General features: G+C 35.9%; 1 protein-coding gene and 1 non-coding gene across 2 annotated transcripts; one reads left to right on the plus strand and one right to left on the minus strand.

The window, feature by feature from the left end:
- Window positions 1-4966: 4966 nt before the first annotated feature.
- LOC133825529 (uncharacterized) lies at window positions 4967-6079 on the minus strand. The gene is made up of 2 exons (XM_062258458.1): window positions 5408-6079; window positions 4967-5365 (listed from the first exon to the last, which is right to left on the minus strand). Exons 1-2 carry the CDS (start codon window positions 6077-6079, stop codon window positions 4967-4969), a joined length of 1071 nt encoding a protein of 356 aa, XP_062114442.1.
- Window positions 6080-6683: 604 nt separating this feature from the next.
- LOC133828160 (small nucleolar RNA R71) lies at window positions 6684-6789 on the plus strand. The gene has a single exon (XR_009890797.1). It is a non-coding gene; the product is annotated as a small nucleolar RNA R71 (small nucleolar RNA).
- The last annotated feature ends 6911 nt before the right edge of the window (window positions 6790-13700 follow it).

Genomic DNA, 13700 nt, shown 5'->3' on the forward strand with positions numbered 1-13700 from the left:
ATCATTCAAGCATTCTTCATAGCATCCAAGCTGCAAAGATTATTCTAGAGAGAAAACACTAGGGTTTTGGGATATTATCATAGCACCGGATCTAACAGCCAATGTAAGTGTTTATTTTATAATTATTATGTTTATGTTAATAGCTAATGTTTTAGCCATTATATTTAAGTGAAAATGGATGGAGCCTTGACCTATCATGATATCCGAGCCATTAAAGCATTGAAAAGGATTAGAGAGCCAAGGAATACAATAGGAGTGTGTTGCGATCAATTTAATATTGATTTTAAATACGCAAGTGCACGTAATCACACAAGTAATATAATGATAAGTAAATCGTCTCCACATGGATTGCAAATTAAAAAAGTAAGCAAAACAATTACTAAACAATTTTAGAAATTTAAAAATCAAGTGCGTTGGTTATAGGCTAAGCAAAATATTAAAATAAAATGGAAATACTGAAATTAAAAACTGAACTGAACAAGAAAATTGAGAGAAATATATGGATTGGAAAATGGACTTGAATTATTGAATTCCCCTATATTATTCATCCTGAACAAATTGCGGACAAATTGCTGCAGCAATATTCTAGCAAAACTCCCAGGATAACAAAAATTCATTTAAACACTAATAAAACTTTCCCAAATTTTATGACATTAATTCTTCTACCTAATTAAACATATTCCTATGCAAATCAGATTTAAGAATGCAATCCAAAGTTTAATTCTCAAAAGTTATACAAGGCAAATAACATATCCCTATGTTACTTTCTAACATAACCTAACCTAACCTAGATTATGACTTGTGTCATCCAAGTTTTTTCTATTACATTTAATCTTTCCAGCATTAAACATAATTAAATAACTTGCCATTGCTGGCCAAACAAAAACAATAAATTAATATAAGCACACTTGAATGACCAAGGGAGATTTTACTAAAATAAAGTGTAGTAAATTGAAAGATTATAACATAGGGTTCATCAACAATTCAAACCACCTAAAAATTAGTTCATGACTGAGTTCATAAACATTAATCGACAATCAAAACAGCCCATAATATTCAGATTTAGAATCCAACTCAGAAATTGATAAAATAAAGTTTAGGAGAAGAAGAAAGAACAAATCCAAAATGATGCTTGAGCTTTCTTTGTTTGTCCTCATTTTTCCTTGTTGATATTCTGAGTTTTTCTCTTTTCTTTTTCTGGTTTTTCTTTGCCAAAAATGGCTGCTGGGTACTTCTTACGGCTGAAGCCTTCCTCTATGTATATTAGGTTTTTCCCTTTTCTTTCCAAAAGTACCATATTGCCCCTTTTTCTCCAAAAACATGAAGTCCTCCTTTTTTCTAATTTTTGTCCTTTTCTCCAATATGCTGACTGGTTCTTTCAGCCCTTGCCACCTCAGCCAAAATGTCAGCTCACCCATTGACTGCCACACGTACCTTGTGCCCCAAAATCTGCCTGATCAAAATACTTCAGGTTTGCTACAGCAAACCTGAATATTCAGCCATCAACAACATAATTTCATCAAAATAGATTCATATGCTAGCTCATTCCTTTGTGCAAATATTTATCTATGAAATCATTACCTTTAACCCAATAGCTATTAAAAACTAAAAAATAATTACATTTAATTAAGATAATGAAAACATCAAAGTTAGCTACAAAAACTAAAAATAAACTAACATCACCCATGATTTTTTCACAATTATAAGTTCAAAAGCACATGAAATAACTCTTTATTCAAGAGTTATCACACCCCCAAACTTACAACATTACTCGTCATCGAGTGATGACTCTAAAAACAAAATACAACTAACAAAAGACACAAAAGGCACAAACTAAACAATAAAAGACAAGAAAACACAAAGACAAAACACCACAACAATGGACAAACTTTGCTATGCCAATGGTAAAAAGGGGAAGGCTCTCGGGAAATTTTATTTTGAAAAAGAGAAGCTGAATTTCAATCTCACAAGTTTTAAACCAAATTCTTCAAGCATTAATGTTGTTGCCAAAATATGAATCAAGTGTTTCACCCTTTAGTGCATGCATAGTTTTTCCTAAACAATTTCAATCACCAAAAATCAAGCTAGACCTTGGTCCTCAAGCTTAAATAATGCCTCCATAAGTTACTCAATGATTCCCTCTCCACTAATGTAGACAAACACCACACCAAAGATCAATAGGACTTTATCAATCTTGTAATGATAGGCTAGGGTGAAGGTAGGATAAGAGAGATAAATTTTGGCTCAAATCACCCTAAACGCCTCAATCTTTCTAGGATCTAAATACATAAATGCATACATTAATTTCCCCCAAAGACAACCCCACAACACAATAAAAATCTTGCCATTAGCCTTTATTACTAACATACAAAGACAAAACTATAACAACTTTCCTTTATTTGAAAAGTACACCCCCAAACTTATTTACAAACATACATACTTTTTTTTTTTGCTTTCTTTTTCTTTTCTGATTTTTTCTTCTTTTTTTTTAGATGCTTTGATGCAAGGGAGTGCACTCATTAATTTTTTTCTTTTTGGATGCTCTATTTTTTTTGTTTTTTTGTTTTACTATGAAAATAAACAACTAAATGTCAAGAGTACAAGAAAATTGAGAACACACTCTCCCCCCTCCCCCCCCCCCCCCCCCCCAAACTTAAAATCAACATTGTCCCCAATGGTGAAAATAAGCAAAAGAAGAAAAGGAAAACACTCACCCAATTTTCTCATCCACTCACTCAACAAAACCCCCCAAAATGCATAACAAATAAATCCTATAAAGATCAAGGTGCTAAAAGGGTGTGGTGAAAAGAGATGATTATATATATGTAAAGGTAGGCTAATGAGTGGCGAAGAAAGAAAAGTGACACTTAAGCTCAATGGGGTGACTAGTGATAAAAAATGCATACAAGGTAGGCTTTAAAGGCTCAAACGGTCCAAAGATGGCCTAAATCATTTCATCGGTGTGGTATTGTCTAGGATTTCGCCTCAAGGAAAATCACTAAGTAATTCTAGGAACTTAAACTCTCACAAGAAACTAGCTCTTTCTAGGGTCTTAAAATTGTTTAATCAAACTATGCACAAACTAAAAAGAGAAACACTCTCATCAACCAATTGCTAGCAACATTCACACCCAAAGAATTAAGTTTAAAATTTAAGAAAGAAAGACATTCAGCTGCAACTTAGATTGATTATATATATTTTTAAGTTTGCAAAGTCGTCATCGAGCCCCTAGTTAAACACTAACAAAAGCAAAGAATATCCTCAAAAGAATATCCTCGTGGAGCTGTGAGGTGGGTTTCTTTTTGGCTGGTTGTGGGGTAGATTTGGGGACAGATTGGAACTAGGCACAAAGGGACCACAACAAACAGATCTTGCTCAATGCCATCAATAAACACCATAACAGAACCTGAAATTGATCAAAATAACAATCCCCAAACTTCCAGCAGAATTTACGGCAGAGGCACAATTACAAGGCACCCAAGCAACAGAAAATAAAGCAGTGACCCATGAGTATATTCAACGAATGGGCTGTATAAAGTTGTGTGAAATTTTCAAAAATCACAGGGAAACTCACAATATGGGAGAATTTTGCACTGTTTCAAGGCTTGGTTTGGTGTACTCTTGGCTGTGGCTTGGAAGCGCCTGGGCAAATATGGGTTGTGAGAAGATATGGCTAGTGAAACCCAGCTTCTTTGTGGTGCTGAGTTGCAAGGGACTATGGCTTGATTTGGGTATGGTGGCTTGTGAGGGTCGGGGTGAAGGGAGGAGATGATGGCGACTATGGAGGAGGGCTGGTGTGATGAAGCCACTGAATGGGAATATGGGACTCGGGTTCACGGGTATTTTTTTTTCTTACATATAGGGATCATTTTATGGATATATATATAATATCTAGATTTAGTAATATATAAGTATTTATATTATATATAATCCATTATATTATATTAAAAATATATATATATAATACATATATGAACATATATAATTACAGAGAAAAAAATATATATAATTACACGAAATATATATAATATCAGTAATATATATCTTATATATATAATATATGTATATGTATATGTATATATTTTATATATATAGTAATATATATATATAAATATAGTATTATAAAAATTTTCTTTTTTTTATATATAAATATATAGTATTATATATAAATATATATATATTTTTTCGAATGAACCTACAACTCATAACTTTTGCCTGCCCAGATTGCCACCATTTTGTCTAAGTTTTGCTTCAGAAACCCATATTTGACGTAACTCCCTTTTTCTTCGGAAATATTTGCGTGCAGTTTGCTGAAGCAAAACTTTCGCAAAACCATCAGACCCCCAAAGTTACTACCAAAACACCATTTGCTTGCTTTCTTGACACCTGAAACACCAAAATACACATAAAACCACTCCAAAACATCACAATAAAATGGAATTAAAATTCTAAAAATTAAAACTAAAAATAAAAATAATTAAAAACACTCATATATATTTATACATATATTTTTGTGGTTTCTTTTCTTTTATTGATTGATTTTTTTTTCAGTGCATTTTTATTCTTTCTTTCTTTGAGTTGCTTTACAAATGAATTCTCCAAAAACCATAGCAACCCAAACTTCATTATTTTTTTTCTAAGGGTCTTTCAAGGAAACCGAGGTTTGGTATTGCTCAACCTCGCTTCCCCCAAACTTTGCTCCTTTCCTTCTTACCTTAAATGCTCTTCCCAAATGCTCATCATATAATTCCACTACACCATTGGGAAACACCTTGCTCACTAAGAACCCACCATCACACCTTGATTTCACTAGAGAGTTTGAGAAAAACACTCTATTCCTAACTTCCAACATTTGTGATTGAGGCTTGCTACTATGTTTCTTTTTCTTCTTCTTTTTCTTCGGTAGCTTTGGAGAATGAGATGGTTCTTCTTCCTTACTTATCCATGGCTCGCAACCTTTCTCAATTTATTCAAAAGGGACCTTTTTCTTGACTCCATTGCTATACTTTCCATGCATCTTTTCAATTAACTTGAAGTTAGAAGCACTTATGGCCAAACAAGCTTCAACTTCATTAGGAGAGCGTATAGGATTAAAAACCTTGAATGTGACTTGTTCGTCTTGAGCTCGAATGGTGAGCTCTCCTTTTTCAACATCTATCAACGTCCTCCTGGTGGCAAGAAATGGCCTCCCCAAAATGATCGGTACATCCCTGTCTTCCTCATAGTCAAGAATAATGAAATCCGCCAGAAAAATGAACTCATCAACTTGTACTAGGACGTCTTCAATCTTTCCCTCCGGATGCACCATAGAACGGTCAACCAATTGCAAGGTGAGTGTAGTTGGCCTTGCTTCTCCAACTCCCAACTTCTTAAAAATGGACATGGGCATCAAATTAATACTAGCTACCAAATCACAAAGAGCTTTACCAACTTCTCGTCCCCCAATAGAAATTGAAATTGTGAAGTTGCCCGGATCTTTCAATTTAGGAGGAATTTTATTTTTCAATATGGCATTACAACCTTCAGTCAAAGCCACCGTTTCAAATTCTCCAAGCCTCATCTTCTTAGTTAAAATATCCTTCAAAAACTTCACATAGTTGGGCATTTGCTCCAAAGCTTCCACCAACGGTACATTGATGTGAAGTTGTTTCAAAACATCCAAAAATCTTTGGAATTGACCATCTTGTTGCTGCTTTTGAAAACGCTGAGGAAATGGTAGAGGTGGCTTGCTCATAGGCTTCTTTGTAGCATTTTGTGGGGGAATTGCTGCAGCAATTGCTTCAGGATCAACAATTAAAATTTTTGATTTCACAGCTTTGTCTCCCTTGTCCACACTACTTTGGATTGAAGTGGGCTCGCTATTTCTAGTACAATTTTCCTCTGTCAATTCCAGGTTTTTACCACTCCTCAAGGTAATTGCCTTACAATGCTCCTTACGATCTTTCCTTGGATTTTTCGTATCACTAGGCAAGGTGCCTTGTGGTCTATTCCTTAGCTCATTAGCAAGCTGCCCCAATTGAATTTCTAGATTCCTCAAGGATGCCACTTGACTCTGAATCATAGCATCGTTCTTGGCCATATATTCCTTCATTAAACTCTCTAAAGAGCTTGATTGAGACACTTGAGGAGGAGGTGGTTGAGCTCTTGGTTGTTGAGAAAACCCCAGTGGATATGTAGGCTTGTTTTGGATTGGTGCGCCACTTGAACTAGCTCCTTGACCCCCCCCCCCCCCCCATGAGAAGTTTGGATGCTGCCTCCACCCCGGATTGTAAGAGTTCGAATATGGGTTATTTCGGTTGGCATTTTGATTCCCCACATACGAAGGACAACTCTCAAATGCATGCCCATCTCCACAATAAACACAAGATACATCGGCAACTTGTCCCATAGCAGCTGGTTGTACCATTCCCCCCAAACTCATGTTCTTGAGAAGGTTAGTCATTGAAGAAACTTGAGCGGTCAAAGCTGTCAATGCATCAACTTCAAGTATACCAGCCACTTTTTGACTTGTTGAGGCTCTAACATTGGACCATTGATAATTGTTGCTAGCTATCCTCTCCAAAATCTCATAGGCTTCATTATAGGACTTAGAGAGAATAGCCCCATTGGCTGAAGCATCTAACACCATACGAGTGGAAGAATTTAGCCCATTGTAGAAAGTTTCCATTTGTATACAATGCGGGATCCCATGGTGTGGGCACTTTCTAAATAACTCCTTGAATCTCTCCCAAGCTTCACAGCATGATTCATCTTCCAACTGCTGAAATGACATGATTTCATTGCGAAACTAGGCATTTTTGGTAGGGGAAGTACTTCATCAAGAATTTTTCAGCCAACTCATTCCATGTAGTCACCGAGTCGGGAGGAAGGGTGTTGAGCCAAGCTCTAGCTCGATCCCTCAAAGAGAAAGGGAACAATTTCAACATTAGGGCCTCATCAATCCCTCCTTGTAGCTTGAAAGAGTCGCTCACCTCCAAAAATGAACGAAGATGAGGGTGAGGATCCTCAGTAGGTAGCCCACTAAATTGACCCACTGTTTGCAACATTTGGAACATCATGGGCTTTAACTCAAATTGGGGTGCTTGAATTTCAGGCCTAACAATGCCCGGATTAAGCTCATTAAACATGGGGGCAACATACTCCCTTATGGCCCTCTCTCTATCATCAGCCATAGCAATTGTATTAGTGACATTATTAGCACCCTCAACTCCTTCAACCTCTTCAGCCATATTAAGGCGATTTTGAGCCTGTTGTTCCCTTAGTCTTCTGCTAATTGTTCTTTCAATTTCAGGGTCAGTAGGAGCTATTTCGATGTCTTCTTGCTCGTTCATATAGTAAATCACCTGAGAACACACAAGAGCAAGCAAACAAAGTCAGCTCAACAAAGAAAAAAAATAAATTGCAAGTAATTGATTTTGCAAGAATTTCTAATTTCAATCCCCGGAAACGGCGCCAAAAACTTGTTACGATCAATTTAATATTGATTTTAAATACGCAAGTGCACATAATCACACAAGTAATATAATGATAAGTAAATCGTCTCCATAGGGATTCCAAATTAAAAAAGTAAGCAAAATAATTACTAAACAATTTTAGAAATTTAAAAATCAAGTGGGTTGGTTATAAGCTAAGAAAAATATTAAAATCAAATGGAAATACTGAAATTAAAAACTGAACTGAACAAGAAAATTGAGAGAAATATATGGATTGGAAAATGGACTTGAATTATTGAATTCCCCTATATTATTCATCCTGAACAAATTGCGGACAGATTGCTGCAGCAATATTCTAGCAAAACTCCCAGGATAACAAAAATTCATTTAAACACTCATAAAACTTTCCCAAATTTTATGACATTAATTCTTCTACCTAATTAAACATATTCCTATGCAAATCAGATTTAAGAATGCAATCCAAAGTTTAATTCTCAAAATTTATACAAGGAAAATAACATATCCCTATGTTACTTACTAACATAACCTAACCTAGATTATGACTTGTGTCATCCAAGTTTTTCCTATTACATTTAATCTTTCCAGCATTAAACATAATCAAATAACTTGTCGTTGCTGGCCAAACAACAACAATAAATTAATAAAAGCACACTTGAATGACCAAGGGAGATTTTACTAAAATAAAGGGCAATAAATTGATAGATTATAACATAGGGTTCATCAACAATTGAAGCCACCTAAAAATTAGTTCATGGCTGAGTTCATAAACATTAATCCACAATCAAAACAGCCCATAATATTCATATTTAGAATCCAACTCAGAAATTGATAAAATAAAGTTTAGGAGAAAAAGAAAGAACAAATCCAAAATGATGCTTGAGCTTTCTTTGTTTGTCCTCCTTCTTCCTTGTTGATATTCTGAGTTTTTCTCCTTTCTTTTTCTGGTTTTTCTTTGCCAAAAATGGCTGCTGGGTACTTCTTACGGCTGAAGCCTTCCTTTATGTATATTAGGTTTTTCCCTTTTCTTTCCAAAAGTACCATATTGCCCCTTTTTCTCAAAAAACATGAAGTCCTCCTTTTTTCTGATTTTTGTCCTTTTCTCCAATATGCTGACTTGTTCTTTCAGCCCTTGCCACCTCAGCCAAAATGTCAACTCACCCATTGACTGCCACACGTACCGTGTGCCCCAAAATCTGCCTGATCAAAATGCTTCAGGTTTGCTGCAGCAAACCTATTCACGTTATCTCATGCATAATCTATATATTTATATAAAGGAGAGCTTTGAGAAGATGAGGTGGCATCTGTTGAAACATATATTCAAATCTTTTTAATTATTATTCATTTTAAAGGGGTTTAGTTTCACTCCTTGAACTCTATAAATAGGACCTAGTACTCAGCCATTTCATTCATCATTCAAGCATTCTTCATAGCATCCAAGCTGCAAAGATTATTCTAGAGAGAAAACACTAGGGTTTTGGGATATTATCATAGCACCGAATCTAACCGCCAATGTAAGTGTTTATGTTATAATTATTATGTTTATGTTAATAGCTAATGTTTTAGCCATTATATTTCAGTTAAAATGGATGGAGTCTTGACCTATCATGATATCCGAGCCATTAAGGCATTGAAAAGGATTAGAGAGCCAAGGAATACAATAGGAGTGTGTTGCGATCAATTTAATATTGATTTTAAATATGCAAGTGCACATAATCACACAAGTAATATAATGATAAGTAAATCGTCTCCACATGGATTGCAAATTAAAAAAGTAAGCAAAATAATTACTAAACAATTTTAGAAATTTAAAAATCAAGTGGGTTGGTTATAGGCTAAGCAAAATATTAAAATAAAATGGAAATACTGAAATTAAAAACTGAACTGAAGAAGAAAATTGAGAGAAATATATGGATTGGAAAATGGACTTGAATTATTGAATTCCCCTATATTATTCATCCTGAACAAATTGCGGACAGATTGCTGCAGCAATATTCTAGTAAAACTCCCAGGATAACAAAAATTCATTTAAACACTCATAAAACTTTCCCAAATTTTATGACATTAATTCTTCTACCTAATTAAACATATTCCTATATAAATCAGATTTAAGAATGCAATCCAAAGTTTAATTCTCAAAAGTTATACAAGGCAAATAACATATCCCTATGTTACTTACTAACATAACCTAACCTAGATTATGACTTGTGTCATCCAAGTTTTTTCTATTACATTTAATCTTTCCAGCATTAAACATAATTAAATAACTTGCCATTGCTGGCCAAGGGAGATTTTACTAAAATAAAGTGCAATAAATTGAAAGATTATAACATAGGGTTCATCAACAATTCATACCACCTAAAAATTAGTTCATGGCTGAGTTCATAAGCATTAATCCACAATCAAAACAGCCCATAATATTCAGATTTAGAATCCAACTCAGAAATTGATAAAATAAAGTTTAGGAAAAGAAGAAAGAACAAATCCAAAATGATGCTTGAGCTTTCTTTGTTTGTCCTCCTTTTTCCTTGTTGATATTCTGAGTTTTTCTCCTTTCTTTTTCTGGTTTTTCTTTGCCAAAAATGGCTGCTGGGTACTTCTTACGGCTGAAGCCTTCCATTATGTTTAGGTTTTTCCCTTTTCTTTCCAAAAGTACCATATTGCCCCTTTTTCTCCAAAAACATGAAGTCCTCCTTTTTTCTAATTTTTGTCCTTTTCTCCAATATGTTGACTGGTTCTTTCAGCCCTTTCCACCTCAGCCAAAATGTCAGCTCACCCATTGACTGCCACACGTACCTTGTGCCCCAAAATCTGCCTGATCAAAATGCTTCAGGTTTGCTGCAGCAAACCTGAATATTCAGCCATCAACAACATAATTTCATCAAAATAGATTCATATGCTAGCTCATTCCATTGTGCAAATATTTATCTATGAAATCATTATCTTTAACCCAATAGCTATTAAAAACTAAAAAATAATTACACTTAATTAAGATAATGAAAACATCAAAGTTAGTTGCAAAAACTAAAAATAAACTAACATCACCCATGATTTTTTCACAATTATAAGTTCAAAAGCACATGAAATAACTCTTTATTCTAGAGTTATCATAGTGTTAGAAAGAATTACTCAAAGAATGATCCTATTTCACTTGGGGATAGTTCACCTTCAAACTACTAAGCAAATTATGAAAGCGATGGAACAATATGTCCTAGTAATTAGACTTTTTAAAGATTTTCCTTCTCTAATTTCAACATTAGAAGAATTATGGGAGACTGTAGATGATGAGGATGATTTACCGGTAGCCTTGAGATATTATTTTCTTATACTAAGGTTCTCCTCTAAGTTTGAATTTCAATTCGCAAATGAACAAAAGCATAATATCTTGATGAGTATTCCCCGAGGTAGTTTTGAGGCTCAAGATAATGATGATTATGAAGAAATAGGTGATGATATGCTAGATGAAGGGTCATATGTAGAAGATCCTGATTTTTAGATTTACCCTAGTTATTTTTTTTTAGTTTAGTTTACTTACTTCACTATTTATTTTTGCATTTATGATTGTACTTAGTGAAAACCTTTTTCCAATTGAATAAAGTTGTTATTTTTGAATGACATGTATGCGTTTGATTTTTTATACAATCATAATAAATTTGGAATAAATAAATAATGACCGAGTTCGGTGAGGTGGATACAAATCAATGGACCAGGTTTTGTATTGAGAGTTTAGGGGGCCATAGTAGTGGGAACGATTTTACTGATCCCAGCCCTCCCTCAATATGGTTAACTTTGGAACAACGACGAGTTTCGAGCTTGAGAATTAAGTCATATAGGATGGTTAGAAAAAGACTTAGAAAATAATAAAGATGACTTATTTTTCTAAGTATAGAAACACACCTTAATTATAAAGAAAGACTTACATAAGTTTTCATAAGAAATCATAACTGATAGGTCTGAGTTATGTTTGCTTAGACTAAGTTTTTCCATAGAGCCTATTAGGGTAAGTTATACGAAGGTAAAGTTTGCTGAAAATGTTGCTACGAAGGTCTGCACGCACGAATGTCAATGCCCCAGCACCACCAACGAGACTAATGAAGCCCCTCCAGTCCGATGAAGGGAAACGCGTGCTACTACTACTGATGCCAATAGAAATGCACCACCTCCTGTGGACAACACCGCTGAGATTGTCCGACTAAGTCAACAAGTGGAAGAACTGCTGCAGCAACAATAACAACAAACTCAACCGCAGCCTTAAACTCAACCCCAACCTTAGCCACAACCGCAGCCTCAGCCAATGACTCTAGCACCCCAACAAGTAGTTCCATATGGGGGATGGCTGATGGAAAATTATGCGCCATATCTAGCTCAGTACATAAAGCCAATCTATGAGCGTTTTCATAAGCAACACGCTCCAAACTTTGAAGGGACAACTGACCCCTTTGTAGCTGAAGAATGGCGCAGCAATGTAGAGCCTATTCTAGCACATATTAACCTCGGCAACGCAGATCGCATATCATGAATTTCTTCTCTTCTAAAAAAGGATGCTAGAATCTGGTGGGAATTAGTATAGAAAACTCATGATGTCGCCACCATGACTTGGACTAGATTTGTGGAGCTGTTTCACAAAAAGTATTACAACTCGGCTATTATTGCTATGAGGGTGGAAGAATATGCCAGTCTGAAGCAGGACAACTTAACGGTAGTCGAATACGCTCAACAGTTCGATCGACTAGCCAAGTTCGCGCCAGAGTTGGTCCCAACTGATTTCTTGAGGGTTGCCAAGTTCACCAGGGGACTCAGACCAAAGATTGAGCTAGGATTCAAGCTAGCAAATCCTGGAACCACTTCTTCTTTAGAAACGGCTATAGAAGTGGAAAGGCTCCATGCAAATGTTGGTAAGGAGGAGGCCAGCAAGTTTGAACCCAAGCAGCAGAATCAGACGCAAAATGGTCGGATGCACAACAACAACCACCAGCACAACAATAATGGCCAGAAGAGGAAGTATCCTGATAGTAAGCAGGTCGATGGTGAAAAAAGAGCACGGAATAGCAATGGTAATAATAGATCAGGTTATGTAGAATACCTGTAGTGCTCCAAGTGCCAGAAAAGACATCCTGGGGAGTGTCGTGAAAACACCAAAGGTTGTTACAACTGTGGCCAAGAAGGTCATCAAAAGAAGGAATGTCCACAGCTCAAACAAGAAGAAAAGAGGGACAACAAGATGGTTCCAGCCAGAGTCTTTGCCTTGACCAAGGGAGAAGCCGAAGCTAGTAACAAAGTAGTCACAGGTCAGCTTCCTATCCTCAATAGTATATGTTCGATATTGTTTGATTCGGGAGCAACACACTCGTATATCTCATTAGGAATGATAGAAAAATTAGACAAACCTTGTTAAAGATTTAGAACTAGGTCTGTGATGGAATTGCCTTCAGGTGAAGTAGTCCTATCATCATGAATCGTACGAGGCGTACCGATCAAAATCGAGGAGACAAAACTAGAAGGAGACCTGATAGAGCTAGAGATTAAGGACTTTGACGTAATACTAGGCATGGATTGGCTAGCAAGGCATGGTGTGACCATCGATTGCAGACGTAAGCAAGTGATGTTCAAAACTCCTGAAGGTCAGAAACTATGTTTTATGGGAAAGGTTTCAGGACTACGAACACCACTTATCTCTTCTCTCAAAGCTCAAAGGATGATAGAGAAAGGATGTCACACATTCTTAGAAAGCATCATAGATGTGGCAAAGGAAACACCACTAAAGGTTGGAGACATCCTCATTATAAAGGAATTTCCAAAAATATTTCCTGACAACTTACAAGGTTACCTCCGACTCGGGAAATTGACTTCACAATCGAACTAGTACCAGGAACCGAGCCTTTCTCAGAGGCACCATACCGGATGGAACCAACCAAACTCAAGGAGTTAAAGATGCAGTTGCAAGAACTCTTAGACTTGGGTTTCATCAGACCAAGCCATTCACCATGGGGAGCACCAGTTCTATTTGTGAAGAAGAAGGATGGAAGCATGCGGATGTGTATAGATTATAGTGAGCTGAACAAGGTGACGATTAAGAACAAGTACCCGCTACCCTGAATCGACGACTTATTTGATCAACTCCAAGGAGAAACCATGTTTTCTAAGATTGATCTACGGTCCGGTTATCACCAGCTCAAGGTACGGGAAGAGGATATACCAAAGACAGCTTTTAGAACTCGATATAGACATTACGAGTTTCTAGTTATGTCT

This window comes from Humulus lupulus, chromosome 3, assembly GCF_963169125.1.
Source record: "Humulus lupulus chromosome 3, drHumLupu1.1, whole genome shotgun sequence".
In the NCBI taxonomy this organism is placed as follows: Eukaryota; Viridiplantae; Streptophyta; class Magnoliopsida; order Rosales; family Cannabaceae; genus Humulus; species Humulus lupulus.

What these genes read in the sequence shown, in the direction of transcription:
- LOC133825529 (XM_062258458.1), bottom strand. Translation starts at nt 6,079, where the DNA reads ATGGCCAAGAACGATGCTATGATTCAGAGTCAAGTGGCATCCTTGAGG. An exon ending in GTAAAGCTCTTTGTGATTTG is followed by an intron (nt 5,366 to 5,407) that starts GTAGCTAGTATT and finishes ATTTTTAAGAAG; the next exon opens with TTGGGAGTTGGAGAAGCAAG.